The sequence below is a fragment of the Gymnoscopelus braueri genome, assembly GCF_963280865.1.
Source record: "Gymnoscopelus braueri genome assembly, chromosome: 4".
Classification (NCBI taxonomy): domain Eukaryota; kingdom Metazoa; phylum Chordata; class Actinopteri; order Myctophiformes; family Myctophidae; genus Gymnoscopelus; species Gymnoscopelus braueri.
This window is the reverse complement of record NC_137605.1, coordinates 44095209-44119460: the sequence shown is the minus strand read 5'-3', so window position 1 is coordinate 44119460 and position 24252 is coordinate 44095209. Positions and strand designations below refer to the sequence as shown.

The following is a 24252-nucleotide window of genomic DNA, read 5'->3' as shown; positions in this document are numbered from 1 at the left end:
ACACACACACACACAAAATGGTAAGTGCGACATCATTCATCCTTAATTTAAGAGGGAGATGGGGTGAGCAGAAAGTCAGACGAGGGAGGAGGCAGCCAGATAAAGTTTGACAGTAAAGAGGAAATGGGTGAGAAACAGAGTGACTGAGAGCCATTTCACTCATTAGGGAATATTTCGATTTGGTTGGGATGCTTCCACTTTTCAGCGCACGCACGCACGCACGCGCGCGCGCGCGCGCGCGCACGCACGCGCGCGCGCACACACACACACACACACACACACACACACACACACACACACACACACACACACACACACACACACACACACACACACACACACACACACACACACACACACACACACACACACACACACACACATCCATATGAGTTCAGGAAGAGCAGTCAACCTTCAGCGTTAGCTGCCCTGGGGATCCACTGTCACCATCAGCATTACGCTGATTTTATCTTTCCCCGCTCAGCTTTCAATATTGATAATTTGCAACCCAGCGAAAATTACTTAAGAAGGACGTTAGATCCAAAACACCAGACCAAAATGATTTTATAGTGCACATGACTAATTTATCCGGTTTGTAGAAGTGTTAGAAGTGTCGGCAAACTGCCTGAATTGAAAAAATGTAAATGCACGTGTAATTTGGACTTGGGGTTTAAGAGACAACATAAGAAAATGACAGTGTGGTCTGGGTACCAGCAGATTTCAATGGTTAACCTCTCGTAAACTCCCGTAGACGCACATATGCTAAACATTGTAAAAAATGTCTACCACAGTGAAATAAAATACTTTTTGTTACACAGAACTTAAGAATTGTAGGGTTGCAGAACAGCGGTTGAAGGACATCCAAAGCAAACTCCTCTGTGTAACTTTAACTCTTACTTGTATGCTAAGAGTTAAAGAGAGGGCAGCAGATAATGCTGTACAAAGAAAAGTACCTCTAGTATAATATTGCATCCCATTAACATTATTTTTTTTATCGTTTTGGAAATCTGCATTTTGAAAAGTTATGATGCACCCCCCCCAACATTTTCCATACAGAAGAGAACATGTTTTGTTTGATGTCACAGGTGTTGGAAGTAAACCAATTACCAGACCAATTTATATCACGTAGCACATCTGTGACACTTGACAAAAACACAAAAATAATTGACTAATAAATCATGTCAATACTTTTTTCAGTTAAAATACGTGACATTTGCGGAGCAACATGGCAGCATTTGCTGCAGTTGCACAAACAACGTTTTTTTTCCAGTTGAAAATATGAAACTTTTGTGGAGCAACACGGCTGCAGTTGCACAAACGAAGCAGAAACCTGTAGTGCTGCTGATGTGAGTGAACAGGTCATGTTAGTTACAATGACTAAGCGTGTGTTGTGTGGTGGCTGGGTCATCATCACGTTCACCTTCTATTACATTTCCTTCTTTACATCAGTGTCGGCCATTACTTGCTCGTTTACGGTTATCACCGGCATTAGCCGCTAATGTTAGCCACGTCAGCAAGCCAAGTCCGTGCAACTCACCCCAGCGAACTCACCTAAGCTCAACATAAACAAATAGAGGGACACTTAAATCCTCCACATACATTTAATTTCAAGTGTACCAGAGCTTTGCAAATATAGCTGGTTCTGAATGCTAGACATTTAGATCCTTCTTCAGTTGCTTTCTGCTACATGGACACAGCCGCCTTTTTCAAATTTTTAGTTACAGTATGTGGTTGTCTAGATGAAGACTAGTTTGTAAATATATCAAGGTGTCCATTGTCTGTTGCTCTGCCTTTAACCAGTGGTGTACTGTGGATTTTTTAACTAGTGGAGCGCTACGCCAAGCGCACACATTCGTGCATACATGCGTATGTGAGCGATCGCAGATTGAAACCTCTTTAATATGTAGGCCTATTTATTAACCCACAATATATATCGATTTTTATTCTATTTACTTGCATAAGGGGTAGAGTGGCCGGTAGAGCGGCCAGATGGGAACCGCGAGGTTCCCAGTTCGATCCCGGGCTCCCCCAGAGTTAGTGTCGAAGTGTCCTTGAGCAAGACACTGAACCCCTAATTGCTCCCGATGAGCAGGTTGGTGCCTTGCATGGTTTCCTCCGCCATTGGTGTATGAATGGGTGAATGTAATGTACAATCTATGTAAAGCGCTTTGGGATAAAAGGCGCTATATAAATGCACCATTTACCATAATGGGGATACTTTAGTGTTGTCATATGCATTTACCTAGCAGACGTCACCTCTGTAATTGAATTAGTTCATGAATCCATCAGCCACTGTTATCCAAACGTTCTCTTTGGACTGCTTCAGAACATCTTGACAGTATGCCTACACCTACGGTACTTATCAGGTCACACAATGGACCATTGATGTGCATCCAGCCAGGGTCATTCCTATGTTAACTCACGCCGTTGACACCCGGCAGATTTTGTAAGCGTCGGTAAGAGCTGCGAATGGTTGCTTTTGACTGATACGTGAGGTAGACGTACTCTCACATGCAGCTCAAACAACTAGTCAAAGGCTCTGGGACCCCCAGCAGCAAAGATTTTAGTTACAAATGTTCGCTTTAAAAATATATATATTCAAAGATTTGCACACATTTTCACGATTTTTCAAATATAGCAGATCTACAAGCTCATAGCGCGGCACTCGGTGCCGTGTATAAGCTTGTATATCTGCTATTTTTGAATAGCCAAAGTGTAAAATAATGCTTTTAACTCAAATCAAAAAATGACACAGATGCGTTCCAGGTCTCAATGGGTTAATATACAAAAATATATACTGTGAGATGTTATCTTTTTCTGCCAGGTGTCCCTTATTTGAATTGCAGGTAGTTGACAACCCCAGATGCAGTCATGGAGCTTACCTCAGTTTGGGCTGGCCAACTCCATGCTTTCCCAGCAGATGGGTGCTTAGGTGTTTCTTCATAACAAAGGCCCACCTGTTAACAGAGCACACGGAGGGATATGTGGGTTAACCGCAATGTAATGCAACAAACACAACTTTCCTATTCAAAGGCAGTAACTTTAAAAAGGGGTTTTCCTGAACATTATACTTCTTTTTTTGTTTTCTTCCAGCCTTTAAAGAAAGAAATATATACTTTGGTAGAAGTCTGGGTTGTGTGGTTACCTTGACATGATGTACAGTAACTGTACATATTGGTGAGATATCTTCAGTAGTTGCTCTGTTGATTAGACATTTATATTCCAAAAGTGTCACTCTATTAGCACATAAACAAATGCAAACAAAAAGGATACTGCCAATTTGCAACATTAAAAAAACAAACATAAATTTGTATATATAAAAATGTAAACTTCCTCTTGACATAAAAAAACCCAGAAATAAAAACATGCTGTGTCAGGTTTTGTAATGTTATACAATATATTGGCAGAATGATGTTTGCGTTCCTTCTAAACTATTTTGGAATATACATTTCTAATCAACGGAGCAACTACATTGAAGACATGGACAATATTTGCAGTTACATCGTGGCAAGGTTACTTACTACACAACTCAAACCTCTACCAAAGTATAACTTTGCTTTAATATCATGACTGCAAGAGTACATTGTGATTGTGCAACTTGGAGATTTTGACTGGACATTCTGGTAATCAACCGCTCTCACTGTATAGCTGAATATTGTTTTCACAACCATTCTACCATTCATAACTATGAACATCACATTATATGACTGGACTGTGACTCCACAACTTCATAGCCTGCGGTCAAACGTGAACCGAGGCTGACCCGACATTTCATCAGCATACTTTCACACAGTATTTGCGAAAAATCCCATTTCGAGACACTCAAACTCATTTCCTATTCACACTTTCCCACCATTTCCAGACCTGCATAATAACTCAATAACAAAAGTGACCACAGTGACTTCGCAGGCGCCTTGTGACTGGTTCACAAGCACAATCTTTGGTGGTTTCCAAAACAGACAAAAGAGGGTGTCACAAAGGCTACACGAAGAGTACGTGCCAAGTGTGTACAAACATTGCAGTAGAATCCGAGGATACGTGCAGTGGCATACACACGCACAGTCAAAAAAATAATACCGGGGCACTATTGCTCAGCCATCGACCACAATGCCCTGACAGTGTCTAGGACCCGCAGTTTACTATGTCTCCTAAACAGCATGTGAAAACATAATGAACGGATGACAGACCTAACTAGTCAGGGATCCAACGCTGCCTCTCCGGCGTTTTCATCCCCTGGCCTTTTCATTTAGCACCCATCACTTCCCATTATCGTGCCTCTGACAGACAATGACCACATCTGAGAGCTGTGGACAGAGCTACATGAAAGAGGCAGAAGGGAGTTGAACCAGCAGTCCTGTGGTTGGCAGTGTCACTGCGCGCACAGAGTCCTCTCCGTCCTCCCGTCCTTCCCTCCTAACCCCCTCCCTCCCTGACTGTAAAAGGCTTGATTTATGCTTAGGTTGCGCGCCAGTGTCGCACGCCAAAAATAGCTGAATTACAAGCAAACAACATGTCACATTAAAGGAGTAGTTCACCCCAAAACATGTTTTTTTTATTTTTTGTCACATTCCTGAGCCAATCATTTGATGAGCGGCAGAAAGATGCTTATGTCTCCGGTAGGAGACTCAATTGACCTGCATTTGAGTCTCCTACCGGAAACTCCGCCGGTCATCAAATTATTGGCTCAGGAATTCGACAAAAACTAAATAATCTCCATGAATTCAAGGCTTCATGGGTTGTGTAATTGATAGAAAATAAGTCCATTTTTGGGTGAACTACTGCTTAACACATTGATTGCCAAGATCGCATCGATGCGTTCTTTCAAATCCATCGCTTGCGTGCCAGCAATTCAAAAGAACGCATTGATGCGTTCTTTTGAATTTTCATTGTTTAATCTGTGATCGCACGGCTCTGTTTATTTCTCATCAGCACTTTCGTTTTCCACTTACGTCACACTCACCCGGAGCCGGATGTAAAAAAAAAAAATCATTTCCGGGTCACATTGTTTTTCTCCGGTCATTTTCGGCCAGAATACGGGACAGCTCAACTTCTATTTTCTTTGGTCCGGGTGACTAACAGTCATCGTCTTCGTGTATCACATCGTTTTCAGGCCGATCAGCGGATCAGGGATTGTCGAAAACATAACATCCGGTGAATGACCAGATCTGACGTGGGCCTGTTTGGGAGGGGGCGAGCGAGGTGATCAATGTGTGGATTTGCTGCTCTCTACTGGTGGAACTGTCGTATGTGCTTAACACCACAATCAGAGAATTTATTTGAATGAAAAATTACAAAATTAAAAAATTAAAAAACACGCAAATTGCTGGCACAGGGGTGAGTACATTATGAATAAACTCTGGCAGTCAATGTGTTAAAGACACATTTTGCACTTATAGATCTGCTATTTTTTAGTGTGCAACACCAGCGCAAAAAAAAAAAAAAAAAAAAGGATAAAACAGGTTTAAGGCTCTGTGTCCACCAAGGCGTTTATTTTCCCTTGCTGAAAACGCAAGGCACTCTTCTAATGCTCATTCAAACGCCAAACACCATGCAAAACATCCACATTTTCTCGGTAACCAGATAAAAACACCGGACGTGAATGCGCCACGCAGAATAGATGTTGGTCATGCTGCTGTCGTTCCCAACATAGCGTAAATACGCAGCACTCCCATTGAATACAATTCAAAAGATACGCTGTGCTCGGGGGGGGAAACAAAGAATGCCTTGGACACAGCCCCAAGGCTTTTTCAATATATTTATTTATTTCAAATAGGACACTCCCATAGACTCCCTCTGTATACAAAGAATATTCATATAATGTTCAATATTCAATAATTTATTGCCAAAACCAGCTTAAAAGCTGATTTGGAATTAGTTTAGGGTGTGAACATGGACAAGAAAAATTCCGAAGTAACGTTGCCATCGGGGCAACCATAGTTCCAAACACTTACTATACAGTTCCAAACACTGAACCCTTATAATGGGTGTTAATGAAGCGTGCACAATACATGAACCACGTAATCGTGTCACGATGAGATTAAAAGAGTGTTGAAACTCTGCATGTAGTCGTGAGTGTATCTTTCAACGGGTCTGCGCCTTCCTAGTGGCGTTAACAGCTGACTGGATGTTGAGAAAGGGCATTTACAAGTTTCTTAGCAACAATAGACCGTTCAAACTGTCAAGATTTTAAAGTGTCTCTCCAGAAATCCTCTCTCGGCATGCCGTTTTGAAGCTCCCCTTCTAACTGTGTGCCTCGTCAGTTTGTCGTGAAATAAAAAAACATGCATAATTATTTCACCGTTTACATCACTGTGTCACATACTGTTTTCCCCTCTCATCCCCACGTCTGGCTACACTCACACATACACACATACATACACACAAACACGCACACACACGCTGTCTCATCCAACCCATCACGGCCCAGAAGTCGCGTCTGCCAGCCGTGGCCCTAAGGCCGACGCTAACTAACACCCCCGTATAAATATTCAAACACGGTTCACGGTTTTGATTTGCCATCATCACTCTGTGTCCTCTCACTCTTAACTAAATCCATCCATTGGTCCAGAATGTTGCCTGGGACTTAAACTGGGAGCCAGTGCATGACTAACCCCCCCCCCCTCCCACACACACACACACACACTCACATAGAATTGTTGGATCAAAACTGCACGTGTCCCTGGGACACTGCAGGCGCCACTGACTGACTGCATCATCTATAAATAAACAAACAGCCTAATTAAGATCATTTCTGGGAAAAAAGATGGAGAAAAAAAGCATGAAAGAATTAATCAATATATTTGAGAGAAAAGCACGGCCTTGAAACACTTCACGGGTGCTTGTTTAAGTCACCGCGTTTAGACGTGGAGGAGGGGGAGAGGAAAAAAGAGCTTGCAAACATTTCTGTTAATTATGTATTACAGCTGTCCTTCATAAACCTAATTACAGAGTGCTGAAAGGCAACGGGGGTGATTTGCATATGCGCATGAAAGACAAGACATATGCAAAATATGATTTTAATTAGCATTCTTTGATAGCGAGGATTACAAATCAAACTGGCATGTTGTGAGATTCTCATCTCTCTCTCCTTTTTCTTTTTTGTGGATTATTCTCAGCGTTCTACAGTGGTATGAGTGGCAATGCCCTATGGAGCCACCTGGCACAGACCTCATGAATGGACACACACACACACACACGCACACACACACGCGCATACACACGCACAGTCGCACACACACACACACAAAAATGCACAGAAATAGACATGCACAGATGCTAAAACACGCATGCACTGAACATAGAGATCTACCACATGCGGACACGTGCGCAGAAATACAGGCACGCATATTTTAAAAGGCACACACACACACACACACACACACACACACACACACACACACACACACACACACACACACACACACACACACACACACACACACACACACACACACACACACACACACACACACACACACACAAACTGAACGGAGGCCACACAGCAAAATCCTGAGTATTAATTTGTCCATTTGTAACTCTGAGAGCGTACAGATCGTTGCTGTCGGGTGGTGGAAACCTTGCATGTCCAAGATCGTTCCTTTCATTTATTCTTTTAACACAGTGAAAACAGCCGATCTACAAGCTCACAACGCATTGCGATGCGACACGTTGTGAGCTTGTAAATCTGCTATTTTCAATACTTTTGTGTGACACTATTGAATGATTAAGTAGGGCATTCATTTACGAACCATAAAAAGTCAAAATATGGAGATACTGTACGAGGTTTCTGCCCGTCGGCGACGAAACGCAACCAAATGGACCCTTGTTATGGGGCCATCTGGTGCCATAGGTACACTCTCAGAGTCAAATGAACACTCAGGATTCCACAGCACACACATGAATGGTAAAGGGCTTAGATCAATTTGTTTGAAGCAGCCTCTAATCTGCCCCATGCCCTTCGTGTGTGTGTGTGTGTGTGTGTGTGTGTGTGTGTGTGTGTGTGTGTGTGTGTGTGTGTGTGTGTGTGTGTGTGTGTGTGTGTGTGTGTGTGTGTGTGTGTGTGTGACGCATGTGAGTGCGGCTCCTCCCATTCAGGTCAAGGCCCTGGCTCTCTCTCCCCCCCGTGCTGCCTTGGGCAGCATCATCAGCTCAAATGATCACAGCCCTGATGGTTATTGTTACAAAGGGATACTTTAACATGCCATTCATCCATATCAATTCTCCTCCCCCCATGAATTGAACTAATAAGGCTGTGCGTCTGCCCTCCAGGGAGGCTCATAATATCCATCCTTGATAAAATAAAATAAAAGACGGGGGGGAAAAAAAAGAAGAGGAGAAAAAGATGGCGTACACCACGTTCGACTCTCCCTTCAGACTAATCGGCGCGCCACACCTCGTTAGCTCCGTGACGTGCCGGAGCTTTACCGATAAGCAGGGGAGACACGGCTCAATTACCCACAGTTACAATCTTTCTCCCTCTCTCTCCCCTCCCCGCACGCCTGACGATAAAGAGATAACGTGTCAATATTTGATACAAACAACTTCATTTTGCCCGCCGGTGTTCCTGGAGAGGCCTGATCCAGGGATCCGGAAGGGAAGGGTAGATCTAAGGAAACGGGCCCCCCCCCCCCCCCTCCCCCGAGCGCGGCTCGGCTTCCACGCGGCGCGCGGCACAGCCCGCCCCATCTCCGCCATCCCGAGAGCCGCACACACACAAGGCACGCTGGGATGGCCAAGTGTCAGACGTGACACACTTTGCACAACTTGTGTGCCGTCTATAGCGTCAGCTGCTTCCTTACCAGTGGTGGAAAAAGTAGTCAGATATTTTACTTAAGTAAAAGTATCAATACTGCAATGTAGAAGTACTCTGTTACAAGTAAAAGTCCGGAATTCAAAATTTACTTGAGTAAAAGTACAAAAGTATTGGCATCAAAATGTACTTAATGTACGAAAAGTAAAAGTACTAAAAGTACTTGAAAATAGCCGAGCTACAAGCTCACAACGCGTCGCGATGTGACGCGTTGTGAGCTTGTAGATCGGCTATTTTCAAATAGCCTTGGTATGAAATAGTAGCTATAGTGGTTAATGTATGTTTTAATGTAATAATTTCTCCAAAGTAACTAGTAACTAAAGATTTCAAATAATTGTAGTGGAGTAAAAGTACAATATTTGCCTCTGAGATGTAGGGGAGTAGAAGTTAAATAATAGACAATTGGAAAAGTAAAGTAAAGTAAAAGTATCTCAAAATTGTACTTAAGTACAGTACTTGAGTAAATGTACTTAGTTACTTTACACCACTGCCCAGAATGAAGCATTATACCCAGAAACAAGAGTGGCTACACGTATAACATTCTTATAACTCCTTACATATTCATAAGAGATGCTTTTTTCTAAAGGAGCCGACCTTGACCGGTGAAAGGGTATAAAGGAACTTTTCAGCTGGGGGGAAAAACAAAAAAAAAGACAGGTATAAAACTCGGAAGGTTGAAAAACTAGTGCTGAAGTCGAGCAAAGTTCTGTGTTGTAAATTGGCGAAAGAGGTAACCAAGGAGCCATTAGGCAGAATGAGAGAAGTGCCAGATGTGGGATCCACTCAACCCTCGCAGAGCTGTGCACTGAAGCTTGGGAGATTGGGGAGGAGGAGGGGGGGTTCCTTTGGGTGGGGGGGGGGGGGTGCTCTGAAGGTATGGGAGCTCCCTTTGAGGGGACACACAAACATCCACACACTTCCCGTGCATACGCACAAATAGACACATACGCACGGTTACGTACATGCATACGCGGATACGCGCATACACACACACACACACACGCGCGCGCACACACACACACACACACACACACACGCGCACACACACGCGCACACACGTGCGCATAACCCCCACACGCGTATTATGCACTGCAGTGGTCCGTCGGGCCCCAAAGAAATGAGTGTGTGAGGGCTCATCCAGCCTCCTGTGCCAGTCCTAATGATGGCTTCCACCTGCTGCTTTAATGTCACAGCTGGAGCGCCCTCCATCCCTCACTGACTCTGACTGCCATCAGCAGCAGGTAGCAAAGCCAGAGTCCTCCCGCCCCGTCTCCTCCTCCGTCGCCACTTATTGCACCTCCCCTCCTCCTCCGTCTCCCCGGCCCGCCATCCCCCCCCCTCTCTCTCTCTCTATCCCCCCCCCCCCCCATCTATCCCTCGGTGACTCTGCCTTCCATCAGCAGTTCTATGGTACCCACCTCCCCGTCCCCCCACCCCACCCTCCTCTCCACTCCCCTGCGGCTCTCCCTGCTACTACACCCCCCTCACCCCCCCAATCCTCCACCTCCTCCATTGCCCCCTTCTTCTCCCTCCGGTCCCCTGCCACCCCTAGCATTTTCTTCTCCCATGCGTTGTCCCTCAGTGCCTCTCTGTCTGCCATTGGCAAGAGAGAATGCTTTTCCTCTGCATCCTTCCAAACTTCCAATCTCTGCTGCTGCACCTCCTTTCTCTTCTGCTGCGCCTCCTCCCCCCCCCCCCCCTTTGTCTTCTTCCCCCTATCGTTTCCTGCGCTCCTCCAGCCTCCTCCTCCCCACAGGCCCCCCCTTGTCAAAGTCCTCTGTCTTTTTTTTTACACCCCACCTTGACGTTTAGACTTCTGATACCACCGGCATGGGTCTTTTTTTTGCGCACCTTGAATATTCCTGGTGACAGCAGTACCAGCGTAAGGAAAGAGCGACTCGGCACAAAAAAAAAAGAGAAACTTGAAACTCCTTGTGCGCGCCGCACTTCTTCTTCTGCACCCTGCAATTAAAAGTTTGAGAACGCGATCGACCGCACGTGCCAACAGCGGCCGGTCGAGCGCCGTCAGGTGACCAACTGCGTGCTCTAATTGCGGGAGTGAGGAACGCAGCACGTGGAGCGATAATCTTTCTTTCTTTTTTCATGTTTTGCGCCAACACACCACCGCCACCACCGCGCCACCTCAGCAGAAAATATCTCAATACATTTCCGTTCTCCGTGAGTGCACCATCCTCATTCTCTCCATCAGGGTTTCACCTCCGTCATTCAGTCCTCCCCCATGTACCCTCCCCAACCCCCCCCCCCCCTCATCTACAATTGAAACAGACTCAAAATAGTTTATTTGAAGCTTCAATGGGCACATATTTTAAATCGCTAGGCTATGTTTGGTCTGCGGCGGAGGAAAAAAAACCCCCCAAAGTTCCCTATTTCCAGGACTAAATCTCATTCTCGTTGAGTAAACATAATCAGACGAGAGCAATGATCTGCTTTCTGTGTCGTATGAACCCAGCCTGACGCGAGATGGCAACATGGGAAGAAGTAGATGTCTAAAGTGAGTGGCTTTGACAGGCAGGTAAACTGACAGAAGAACAGAGCCCAACACTTGCCTGACAGAACCCCGGAGCGCTGAGACAGCTGCTGACATGAGAGCAGTCATACAGACAGCCAGGATGGAGACGCCGACACAGAGACACACAGAGACAGCGAGAGAGAGAGAGAGAGAGAGAGAACTTTCAAGATAAGCCTCCTTATTGACAGACTCACTAACTTTGTGAGAGACAGGTAGCAGGAGAGACGGGCGGAGTTTATCGGAGGAGTCTAGTTCACCGGGATGAGGCTTTCTAACATCGCTTCTACCAAGCAGGTGTCTAATGGAGGCCCATGAAGAACTTTGGGGGGAGAGACGGGTTCTCAAATGACCCGAAACTAAAATGTGGTGTCAATCTGACTGATAGAGAGACAGAGAGAGAGAGAGGGAGAGAGAGATGTGAAGACAAGCAGTAACAGGGAGGGAAGGGGGGGAATAGAGATATGGAAAAAAGATGGGATACATCTATGAGGCAGAGTGAATGAACTAAGGGGAGAGTGGAGTAGAGTGGAAAGAGCAAAAGATAGAGAGAGAGAAAGAGAGACAGAGAGAGAGAGAGAGATAGAGAGAGAGAGGCAGGCAAAATGCAGTTTGCGGTGCTGTCACTTTGTTTGATGGAAGGAAGGGGTGACTCCGCATCAATATCGCTCGGGCTTCTTAGAGATCCGCTTATGGAAATCTCCCATAATGTAACAGCTATTGGGGCGGGGTGAAATAAATAAATAAGACGTCTGAATTGATTTTTACGCCCCGCGTCGGGAGTGAAGCGAGCACTTGATCTATTCCGAGACGATCTTGATAAAAATAAAAGGAGAGGCAAAATGTTGCTCTGACGGCCCGTCAACGTCAAGGCCCTCACTAAAACAGACACCTCTCACTTAAGGATGCCACCGCGGCCGGCGCGAGCTGTGTGGAATGGATGCGTGTGCGCGCATGCGTGTGTGTGTGTGTGTGTCGTCCTTGCGCGCCCAATTTGTGTGTGTGTGTGTACTTTTGCACGCGTGCGAGAGTGTGTGTCCTCCCATTTTAGAGCGAGGTACATAAAACGCTCTGTCTGTCTCCCTCTCCCTCTTGTCTTTCCAAAGAGTTTTGGATCATCTGCTGAGGCAGGTGATGGGGCTTGACGGATTGATTGAGCAGACTGTCTCATTGGCGGTGGCAGCGCCCCATAGAGTTCCCGGCTCCGCTGCACACCGTTCCATTAAAGGATCATTTAGAGGCAGAGAAGTTCCACCTGCACTTATGCAGAGCACACCCTAATGTGAGATGAAACACACACTTTCAGCTGGGGGAGGGGGGGGGGGGGGGAAGGAGGAGGAGACGAAAAGAGGGAAAAAAATGAAAACATAATAATGAAAAATAAAAATGCGGTCGCTTTCCCGACAGCACATTTCCATCTTTAAGAGGAACAGCGATTGATGAAGTAATCTATTATTGATATCATCATCGCCATGTGCCGATGGCAGTTTTAACGTTACAAAGCTCCCCTTTGCTCGGAGCGTCATTGGCGCTTGTTTGCATAATACGCTATTCGACTTCATTATATTTTCTAATTAACTGCTTTAATTTGGGGTTTAAATCCTGAAAAAAAGGGGGCAACTTAAAAACGCTGAACAAGAAGGGGTAGAATAGGGATTGTGTTTGGTGCGGAGATAAAAGGAGTGGTGTGGATAGAACAAGGTGCAGACGGTTGTACATGAAGCCGCGCGGCGTGCTTCAAATATGAATTCATAAACGAAGGCAGATTGTGTGGAATCAGCAGGAACGAGCTTCACTTTTATGGATGGTCGGGAAAGAGGAGGAAACACTATTTGCGTAGATGACGGAACACGTATAGCGAGAAACATTTCCAGTGAAATACATAACACGCTAAAATACTGAGGGAAAAACAAGTCTCATTTTACACAAGAAAGCAAAACGAATCAAAAACACTGGTTGTTAAAAGCTGTTAGCTTCTCTGGCTAATGTATCTCTCTCTCTCTCTCTCTCTTTCTCTCTCTCCCCTTCCCTCCTCGGCACTTCCTCTCTGCAGTGCAGTTAGAGATATGAAAAATATATGTGCTTTTTTTCCCCTTCCTCTCCTTTCCACCGCTCCGTGTTAAATCATTAAAGAGAAGTCCTGCTCATTATCTCTCTAAACAAAACTTCTCTTAAACCAAATAAATCACCGCGCACGGCGCAGCTAACAGCCGTGAAGGGATAAATTACAAAGCGCCTCACTGGCAGCACTGGTATTTTAAAAAGCTTGCTGCACAATTTCTATGATGTACTGTAATTTGTAATGCAGGTTTCCTTATGTTTATGAGGTCTCTTCAGGTGCGTGTGCGTGTGCATGTGCATGTGCATGTGCATGTGCATGTGCATGTGCATGTGCATGTGCATGTGCATGTGCATGTGCATGTGCATGTGCGTGTGCGTGTGCGTGTGCGTGTGCGTGTGCGTATGTGTATGCGTGCGTGCGCTGGGGGAAGAGGTGAAGGGCGATGGGGGGGGTGGGGGGGGTTGTGCTAGTTGTATCTTTAATTTTATTGATATCATTTCCACAATGAATACAATAGTAAGGATAATAATTTAGCCACAATTTAACAAGTCTCTATTTTACAGTTGCCGTAATGTGACATGACGTCAGTTTAAGGCCTAATAACTCTAATAACCTGTTTGCTCAAGTACTCGCTGACCAATGTCATTATAGGCTGGACTCATTATAATAGACAAACACAATGACACAGTACCGCCTTATTAAAGAGCCTAATGTATATATACACCCAGTCGTACGTCGGTGTCGTGCGGCAAAAAATAGCCGCCGTACAAGCTCGCAACACGTTGCGAACTTGTACATCGGCTATTGTTGACACCGCCGTACGACGAAGAAATGATCAGGCCTAATTGAGGGAACACCCACAAGCCGACCCCCCCCCCCCCCCCCCCGCCTTTCTTTCTCCTCTGTTCGCCCACCTCCTCCCCTCCACCCCGTGGAACCTCCAATGCTCCTTCTGGGACCATGGAGTCGCGGTAGCGCGCCCCGACCTCCCCTGGCCCCCAGTGGGCAGATTAAAGTGGGATAACAGGGCTGCGCTCAGGTCCGTTTACTACTAGCAAGCCTCTCTCCGCCTCCTGGGGATAAAAACCAACAGTAGCCTGGTGAGACCCAAAAACAGCCCAAACATGATTTATTTAGTCTGTTTACTGTGCACTGTATCTGCCTGTCCTCCGAGAACAAATTAAACGTATGAAAAAAAAGGGGGGGGGGGGGTGGCGAGGCAGAGAGAGAGAGAGAAAGAGAAAGAGAGAGAGAGAGAGAGAGAGAAGGGGGTAAATAAATAATTAAATCCCCAATGTAGGGAGAGAAAGAGGAGGAAAAAAAAGATCCAGGAAGCTCGGAGACTGTTTAATTTTCGGTGGAGAAATGGAGCTTTCTCTCGTCTACCATGGCAGGCTGTGTTCTAGTCTCACCTCCACATGCCATGTGCAGCACGGACCCAATCTGTCTGAGTCATAGAGTCAAACCCACGTACAGCCCCCCCCCCCCCCCCACCAAAAGAAAAACAAGGCTCCTCCAAATGTGCAAAAGAAGGGAAAGTTGTTGCTGAATCAAAGCACACGGCGGGGTGCAGGGAGGAACAAAGGGCATTGAAGGCGAGATAGAGGGAGAGAAGAAAAAAGAGACGGACGGGGGAAAGAGTGAAAAAGAAGAAAAAAGGAGACAGCCTCTCTAATTTCACCCCTTGTTGTGTCGGCGAGTGGTCTCGCACATTAAAAAGAACTTGAAGGAACATGACAAGAGAGAGTTGTATTTCTCTCACAATAGTTTTGCTAAAGCAGATAATCCATAAAACATAAGGCCTCCGTATTGACGTTTCTCTCGGCCGCGGCTGAGTGAAGGGCGTAGCTGTGGATGTCAGGCCTGTCTGTCCGAGCACGGAGCGCCCGCCCGCTCAGCGCTGCCTGTCTGCTAGCTAGCTAGCCATACCACTCTCATTATCCACCGCCGCCTCTCTCCTGAAGGGCGGCTAAGGTCACACTCCGCGGGAGGAAAAATAAACCTCCTCCGCCCGCTAATCTAATATTCACTGATTCTATCAGGAGAGAGAGACCTGTAAGAGACCCAGGGACTCATAGAAGCGTTGATGGAGGAAGATTGTATGAAAAATCGATCGTCCAAAGGTCCAACCACGCACCCACCCCTTGGCCTTGTGGGTTTGGGGGAAAGTTGAAATAGCCTCAAGTTGAATGTGACTGTCTGTCTTCTACGCCGGGTTGACAGCACACAACAATTATGTTTGCTAACTTGAGAGCGCTTGCTGGCCTGGCACGCATTTTTATTGTTGAGGCGCTGAGCGATTTGCACTGTCTCTCATTGTACGGAACAATGGGCTTGTATAGATTGAGCAAAAGTATAGCCAAATAATTTACACAATGTGTTGTGTGCAACGCTATTATGGATGCTGTTACCTCCTACTCAAAGCAGACACTTCTACACCTCTCAGACAAGCACATACACATGCACATACACACACACGCATGCACGCATGCGTGTGCGTGCCGTGCACACACGCATACACACACACCGGGATAAAGAATGTCTTTGTTTGGCTATTGTTGCCGTTGTCTTGACACCCACCATCTGCCGCCCTAGCAACAGAGAGAGCGGAGAGAGAAGTTTTTTTTTCCACTGGAAACTCGCCCTCCACCTCGCCCAAAAAGAGAGAGAAAACAAAACCTGCCGCGAAAGGTTTCACTCAAACAACAATTAGCCCTCACGCCGCTGACGCGGGCGGCTCTGCCGTTGACTCACCGCTCAACAAACAGCCCATCTCTGCTTCCCTAATGCCTTGTTTATGTCCACATCGGAGCTCACCGAAAATGGTAAACAAGCGCTCTTCTGCCGCATGCGAATTCACAACAAACAAATCTCTCTTTCTTTTCAAAGTGATGAAACAAAGAAAAGCAACGTCCGTTAGCGTTTAATAAAGAAAGCCAATCTGGCTGTTGGTTAGAAAAAAAGGGGAGGGGAGGGTGGGGGGGACGGGCATTTAAATTGCTACGGTCCCCCTCAGTCACGATGTTACAGAACAGACGCAAATATGTATCGCAGATGCGAGCGGGGTGCTCAAAAAGTAAATGAATAAATAAATAAATAAGTAAATAAAGTGTGCTATGCAGATGGGGGTGACGAAGGCTCCATCTCGGCCTATTCTGTGATGCGCCGGCCATTCATCACCTGCGCATGCAAAGCGCCTTCTCCTGTCCTTAGCATATTCGCATATTCTAATGAAGCCTTGCATGCAAATGAGAACGACCTTTTCCTTTTTCCTTTTTTTTCTTTTTTACAACTTTACATTAAGAGCAGGGGGAGTGGAGAGTGGCTGTAATGGCTATTAGAGACGGCGGGCTGAGTATGTGACGTTGTGATCTAAACTCCGGGACACTGGTAATTAGGCTAATCTATTACCAGACGGCAGCTGTCACAGATCTTTATGGCGAAGGACGGACTTGTCAAATGCTTTATTTATTAAACCCGGGGCTTTCTGAGGGATGGTCAGTGAGAGCCACACAGCAGCTAATGTGCCTGACGACGACGGGGGGGAGACGCGTTGCGCGGGTCCAGACGTGTGTATCTCACGTGTACCTCGAACCGGGGCTCAGGACCCGGACCGGGTCAACTGGAATCAACTGGAGTGTCTCCTTCGTGGAGCCGCCATGTTCCAGAGAGTTCAACGCAGAGTTAGCCGTTATAGCTGGAGTGTCTGTCTGTCTGTCTGTCTGTCTGCTGCACTGCCTCTCTCCTTGTGCCCTGGCGTGACTCTCAAACGCTCCCGTCTCCATCTCTCCGTCTCTCCCCCGCTGAGGGCCCTCCTCCCCCCGATGGGGGAGAGAGACGAGCCGTCACCCGCTCGCCTCCCCCACTCCCCCCCCTCCGCTCCTGTCCGCCAGGCATGGCCGTGGGGTCCGGCACTTGTCGGCGGGGAGGCAGGGAGGCAGGGGCAGACCGGCAGGAGAAAGTTACGCCTCCTTACTGTGACTTTGAACTTTCTCAGATGAGGCATAAATATTGAAATATTGAAATGAAAGATGCGCTGGGTGCAGAGGGGAAGGTAGGCGGAGGGAGGAGGGAAGAGAGGGGGGGGGGTGGAGCGTGTGGGAGAGTGAGGGGAGAGAGAGAAGAGAGGAGAGAGAGGAGAGAAGAGAGAGAGAGAGAGAGAGAGAGAGAGAGAGAGAGGATAGACGGAATGGGGGGAGAGAAGACAGGAGGCCCACTGAGAGAAGAGACAAGGCCCCTCACCCCTCTGCCAGGCTGCATTCTAGCAGTACGACAGTTATGGATAGGAAACATTACTGCGGGCTGGTAATTAAAGCAAAAACTAATACTGTCTCTTGGATGGGGGGGTTTCACAGTGAGCATCCATTTGTCACTGCTGCACACTCGCCAAGGCCAGATTAAATTACACACACATTTAGTCCTGCAGCGCGCACCAGGCTCTATCTATCTATCTATCTATCTATCTATCTATCTATCTATCTGATCTATTTATCTATCTATCTGATCTATTTATCTATCTATCTATCTATCCTTCTGATCTATTTATCTATCTATCTATCTATCTATCCATCTGATCTATCTATCTGATCTATCTGATCTATCTGATCTATCTACATAGTGTCTATCTATCTATCTATCTATCTATCTGATCTATCTATCCATCTGATCTATCTATCCATCTGATCTATCTATCTATCTATCTATCTATCTACCTACCTACCTACCTACCTACCTACCTACCTACCTACCTACCTACCTACCTACCTATCTATCTATCTATCTATCTACCTACCTACCTACCTACCTACCTATCGATCTATCTATCTATCTATCTATCTATCTATCTATCTATCTATCTACCTACCTACCTACCTACCTACCTACCTACCTATCTATTATCTATCGATCTATCCAACCATCCAGCTATCTACTTAAATCAATCAATCTACCCCACCTATCAACTCGTCTGTCTGTCTGTCTGTCTGTCTGTCTGTCTGTCTGTCTGTCTGTCTGTCTGTCTGTCTGTCTGTCTGTCTGTCTGTCTGTCTGTCTGCCTGTCTGCCTGTCTGTCTCCCATCCATTTACACCATTATTATTTCCTTAATCCTTCAGGACATCTATCAGTCTACTCAGCTATCATGCCATCCACCCATTTATCTGCTTCTATCAATATCTGTCCGTCCGCCCCGTTCCGCACCCACCCATCCAACCATTTGTCTTTTCTACCAACAGTTGGGGTATATCTCAGTGTCTCAGTGAGTGAGTGAGTAGGCTAACTCACACAGTGACAGACCAACAGACAGACAGAAAAGACACTCTCCGTGCGTGGGCACGTGTGCACGTGTGCACGTGCGCGCGTAGAGGCAGCGAAGAGGCCGACGGCTGAGGGCGGGCGAGAGGGCGGCGGGCGGGTGTTTCCACGAGGAGCGAGCGGAGCGGGGTGACAGTGTCACGGCGTGGATGGGTGACACTGAGCGTGTCACAGGGTGACGGCTGCACTCTGCTAGGACCAGCGGCCCCTCCGGCGCTGTCATACCAACCAGCCCCTCCCCTCTCCTCCTCCTCCTCCCCCCCGATACCGACACTAACCCTCTGACAGGACAAACATGACTCCTCGTCTCAGCTCCTCCTGCCACAGACGGGGCCTGACGGCACACAGAGACACCGAGGAGGAGGAGGAGGAGGAGGAGGAGGAGGAGGAGGCAGTGGTTGATTTCGTCAGTAGAACTAAGACAAGTCATTTTATGTTTGGTTGCGCTAGGGTGTGCATGCTGAAAATAGCCGATCTACAAGCTCACAACGCGTCGCAGCGCGACGCGTTGTGAGCTTGTAGATCGGCTATTTTCAGCATGCAACCAGTGTAAAATCAGCCATTACGACGCCATCAAGGCACCGCCGACATACGTTTTAGTCGACGAAATCAGCTGTAGATTTAGTCGACTATAATCTTATGATATTTTGTCGACTGAAACTAGACAAAAACTAAAACATTTCAGATGACTAAAATATGACTAAAACTAAATCAAGATTTGCTGTCGAAAATCAACACTAGGAGAGGAGAGATAAAGAGGAGGAGAGGGAGAGGAAAGAGGGGGGAGAGAGAAAGAGAGAAAGAGCAAGATAAACTGATCAAGACAAGACAGAAACTGAAACAGAAAGACACAGGGGAGGGTGCGGGGGGGGGTTAGACAGAAGGATAGCCCTATAGGTTGAGGGGTAACAATTCAGGGGGGCGGGAGGGGGGCGGTGGCAAAGGGGGAGAGGAATGGAGACGCAGATGATGAGAGAGAGAGAGAGAGAGAAAGAGATAGTGGGGGGAGGTGGAGGCAGTTCAGTGAAGGAGAGACGAGGGGGGGGGGGGCAGAGAACGAGAGAGAGAGAGAGAGTAGAGTAGAGCACAGCGAGACTGATCGCTGTTGATCTTCACGATAAGCGCTCCCGACAACTTGTGACCAAAGTGCCCGCTCCGACACTAATCGTCCGTTGAAGGCTGGACCTGCAGCAAGGCAGCGCCGTTCAGACCCGGATAGGGCCCGCTGCCGCCGCGCAGACGAGATGAGCGCCGACAGGAGACATCCAGACATCAAAACCTCCCTGAGAAATTGTGACATGGACTTCAGTGCACTGTGAGAGAGCAGGCATGAGGAGGAGTAGAACACACACACACACACACACACTCACACACACACACACACACACACACACACACGCACATACACGCATACACGCAAGAAAGAAAAAAAAATTGAGCACTGATACTCCGTGCTCTTGGCAGTCAGGGCAGACTTATCAGGCTAAGATGAAAAGAGAAGGACAGAGAGAGAGAGAGAGAGAGAGAGAAGAGGAGAGATGAGAGAGAGAGAGAGAGAGAGAGAGAGAGAGAGAGAGAGAGAGAGAGAGAGAGAGAGAGGAGAGTGGGGGAAGTGGGTGGGAGGAGGGCAGGAGGAGAGATGGGTAGAGAGAGAGAGAGAGAGAGAAGAGGGGAGGGGAGGGGAGGGGAGGGGGGGGGTAGAAAATATGAGAAGAGGAGAAAAAAAAAATCAATTTTATTGACAATTATCTTTGAGTTGTTTGAAAGGGAGCTGGACCTGTCTCTATTGGAGGACAACCTTGAACCCAGTGTGTTCACCCTCTACAATACATGGAGAGGAGAGAGAGAGAGAGAGAGAGAGAGAGTGTGTGTGTGTGTGTGTGTGTGTGTGTGTGTGTGTGTTGTGCCTGCGTGCTGCTTCACTGAACTGGTTCAAGTCACTGGTTAAAAGATGCAATTTTTTACATCACTTTATGGTAAAAATTAGCTTCAGGTCAAGCTAATCCTAAGGACCACACGTATAACAAAAACATTGATCCCACTGTGGAAAGAGCTCGATTCTGAAGTCATCGTGCATTGAAGACACAGTCACGTTAACCATCTTTTTAATTATGACTAAAACGATCCCAGTGAATGGCACGGGTTAAAGTTTCAGATGAAAACATTTACGACACAGACAAGAGTCATAGATAGACACACAAGATGGCTTAACCCATTAAGACAGGGAACGCATGAAGTGTGTCATTTTTTATTCGATTTCTTGGGCTATTCAAAAATAGCAGATATTACAAGCTCATAGCGCGGCACCGAGTGCCGCGCTACGAGCTTGTAGATCTGCCATTTTAGAAAAATCGTGATATTTTTTTTTAAATCTTTGAATATGTAACTGAAGATTTGTAACTGAAATCTTTGCTTCTGGAGGTCCCTGGAACAACATATTTTACAAATGCTCGCTTTAAAAAATGTATATTCCAAGATTAGCAACAAGTTTCATGATTTTTCAAAAATAGCCCAAAGAAATCTAAAAATGACAGAGACGCGTTCCCGGATTGAACGGGTTAACCAGTCCGTCAAGGCTATACGTTTTCCTCAACAAAAACAAAAAAGTCTGAAAGACCTCAGCGCCTTTTTTGTTTTTTTACTGACGGCCCTTTTTCTTTATGTTTTTTTTTAAACGAAACAGACCCCGTAGACATTTCATACATTCTTAGACAAATATTTTCACATTGGCTCGGAGTGGGCGCCTCCTGTTGCCAAGGCGCTTGCCTGCCTGCCTGCCTGCCTGCCTGCCTGCCTGCCTGCCGCGGGCGACAAGTCGTCAGGAGGAAACATGAAGCTGGGTTCTAATAGTGGCGCACACGCTGTTTGTTCAGTCACTAATGACTACTGGCTCCCACTTAGGCGCCACATGCAAAATGTGTCCATTGTATAAAAATACATGGATATAATCATATCTGGCACCATAAATCATCTGAGAGGGCTGCTCTATCCCTTTAGGACGATTTACTAGCATAGGACTGGAACATGAGGTAGGTGGGGGGGGGGGGTGGCTGGTGGGCACATGGAAGGAGAGTCATGCTGCACGCATGCATGTGCGCTGTGAGCGTGTGTATGTGTGTGTGTGTGTCCGTAGTTTTGTGTCCGTGTGTGTATGTATAGCCTGATTTATACTTCCGTCGTATGGCCGTCGCGTCGCCGTGCGCCGAAAACACCCGATCTACAAGCTTGCGACGCGTCGGGTCCGCGGCGCCTTGTGAGCTTGTAGACCTGGGGAATTTAGGGCCCTGCCAGCCGCCACACACACCACCACACCACACCACACCACACCACACCACTGTCGTACGACGGAAGCACAAATGACCGCATATCTGGAGAAATACGCCCCTGCCGATATTTCTAATAAAAAATAGCAATTCCATTACATGTGCCACAACGTGATTGGTTGAAGCCCGGTTATTGATGGCCGGTGACCATTTGGGGGTCGCTGATGTGGAGCAAGAGGAAGGGTCAGAGAGCGACGTGGAGGGAAAAGGCTCTATTAGATGGAATTAACCCATTCATACCGGGAACGCATGTCTGTCATTTTTAGATGTCTTTGGGGCTATAAAAAAAAAAGCAGATATACAAGCTCATAGCGCGGCACCAAGTGCCGCACTATGAGCTTGTAGATCTGCTATTTTTTGGGAAAATCGTGGGTCTTTGAATATATATATATATTTTTAAGGCGAACATTTGTAACTCAAATCTTTGCTTCTGGACATGCTACAAATGTCTTCTAAATCCACAGTTTTTTTTAAAAACGTATGTTGCTATAATATCAGTGGTTCTCAAAATGATATGTATTTTGGCCGTGGACCCGCATCTCAAAATATTTTGTTCCAGGCACCCCCCTGAAGTTGAGTTAAACATGTTCGCATTAAAATATATATACAAAGATTTGCACATATTTTCACAAAAAACAAACAAAAATAGCAGGTCTACAAGTTCATAACGCGGCACTCGGTGCCGCGCTATGAGCTTGTAGATCTGCTATTTCTGAATAGCCCAAAGAAATCCCCCAAAAAATGTCACACACACAGATGCGTTCCCGGTCTTAACGGGTTAATGCCCGCTATGAGAGGCGGTTCGCATAGGGAGGGCAGAGGGAGAAGTGGAAATGCCTGCCGTTGGTTCCAGTGAGTCTGACAATATGCCAATAGCTACAGCAGGGCTGCTAACCTCAACCTCACCTCCAAGGCAGAGAGAGAAGGAGTCACCAGACCCCTTATATTTCTCTGTCTGTCTCTGTCTCTGTCCGTCCCAGCCCCCCCCCTCCTCCCTACCCAGCCCCCCCCCCCCCCCCCCCCCCGGGGGGTGGTAGAGTCTCAGAGGGTGAGGTGTCAGAGCTGGTGAGTCCTGCTGGTCATCACACACACACGCACGCATGTGCACACGCACACACACGTTGGCTGGTCTTCACAGAGAGTGGAGCGGAGGAGAAGAGAGGGGCTGGGTGTGCTTCTAGAAATATTCCCCCTTATTGATCTGTTGTAGGGAGATGCTATCTCTTTACATGAGGGCCAGACCGCTGGAGCCAGCACACACACACACACACACACACACACACACACACACACACACTCACACACACGCACACAAATCACAGAGTCCTAGATACACACGCACACACGCATGCTTTCACGTGCGCACGCCGCATGCACAAAAAAACACATACGCACGCACACACACACTCGCACAAAACAAATACACACACACGCACTCGCGGCGCGCGAGCAGAATATGGCACAATAAATGTATGTTACTATCTACAAAATGTCTGCACATGTGTGCCCACACACCAAGCCGCACAAACCACACAGACTAATGCTCGTATCATAAACGTCCACAGACATATACAATGTACAAAATACTGCAGCTACACAAATCCCCCATATACCGCACGCATGCACACAACAAGGCAATGCAAACACTGTTTACTTATTTATTGATGAAGTTAATTGCTCGTTAAAAATCGCAACGTGAATTGTTTGGCACAAACTTCATAAACATTTCATGTTCGTGTCTGTGCGGAGAGACGCTAGTTTGGGAGAAACGGAATAAGATGTCTCTGGAAAACAAATCACGCGCCTCTCTCTCCCCGCTTAACACGCTATAACACAAGCCCCCCGAACGCCTCACCACAACAAATTGACTATATCCATTTGTGAACAGTGAAAAATTAGCTATTTTAGCAAGGATTGGGAGACAATTTTTTTTGCACTACACGCCAACCCCCCCTCCCCTCCCTCCCTTTTTCTTTCTAAACCAACACACCAAAGGAGTGTCTAGGAGACACGCTGCACAGCTTTCTCTATTAGCCCATTCCATCCGGGAATGAGTCTCTGTAATTTTTAGATTTCTTTGGGCTATTCAAAAATAGCAGATATACAAGCTCATAGCGCGGCACAGAGTGCCGCGCTATGAGCTTGTAGATCTGCTATTTTTGAAAAATTGTGAAAATATGTGCAATTCTTTCAATAAATATATATTTTTAAAGCTATTTT

At 46.6% G+C, this 24252-nt stretch overlaps 1 protein-coding gene across 1 annotated transcript in view; it reads right to left on the bottom strand.

Moving 5' to 3' along the window:
- The window catches only part of znf407 (zinc finger protein 407), a gene marked incomplete at its 3' end in the record, with an annotated part of 172962 nt that overhangs the window by 78317 nt on the left and 70393 nt on the right, over window positions 1–24252 (bottom strand). Inside the window, 1 exon segment of the mRNA XM_080425935.1 lies at window positions 2883–2957. Coding sequence (XP_080282061.1) covers window positions 2883–2957 — 75 coding nt within the window.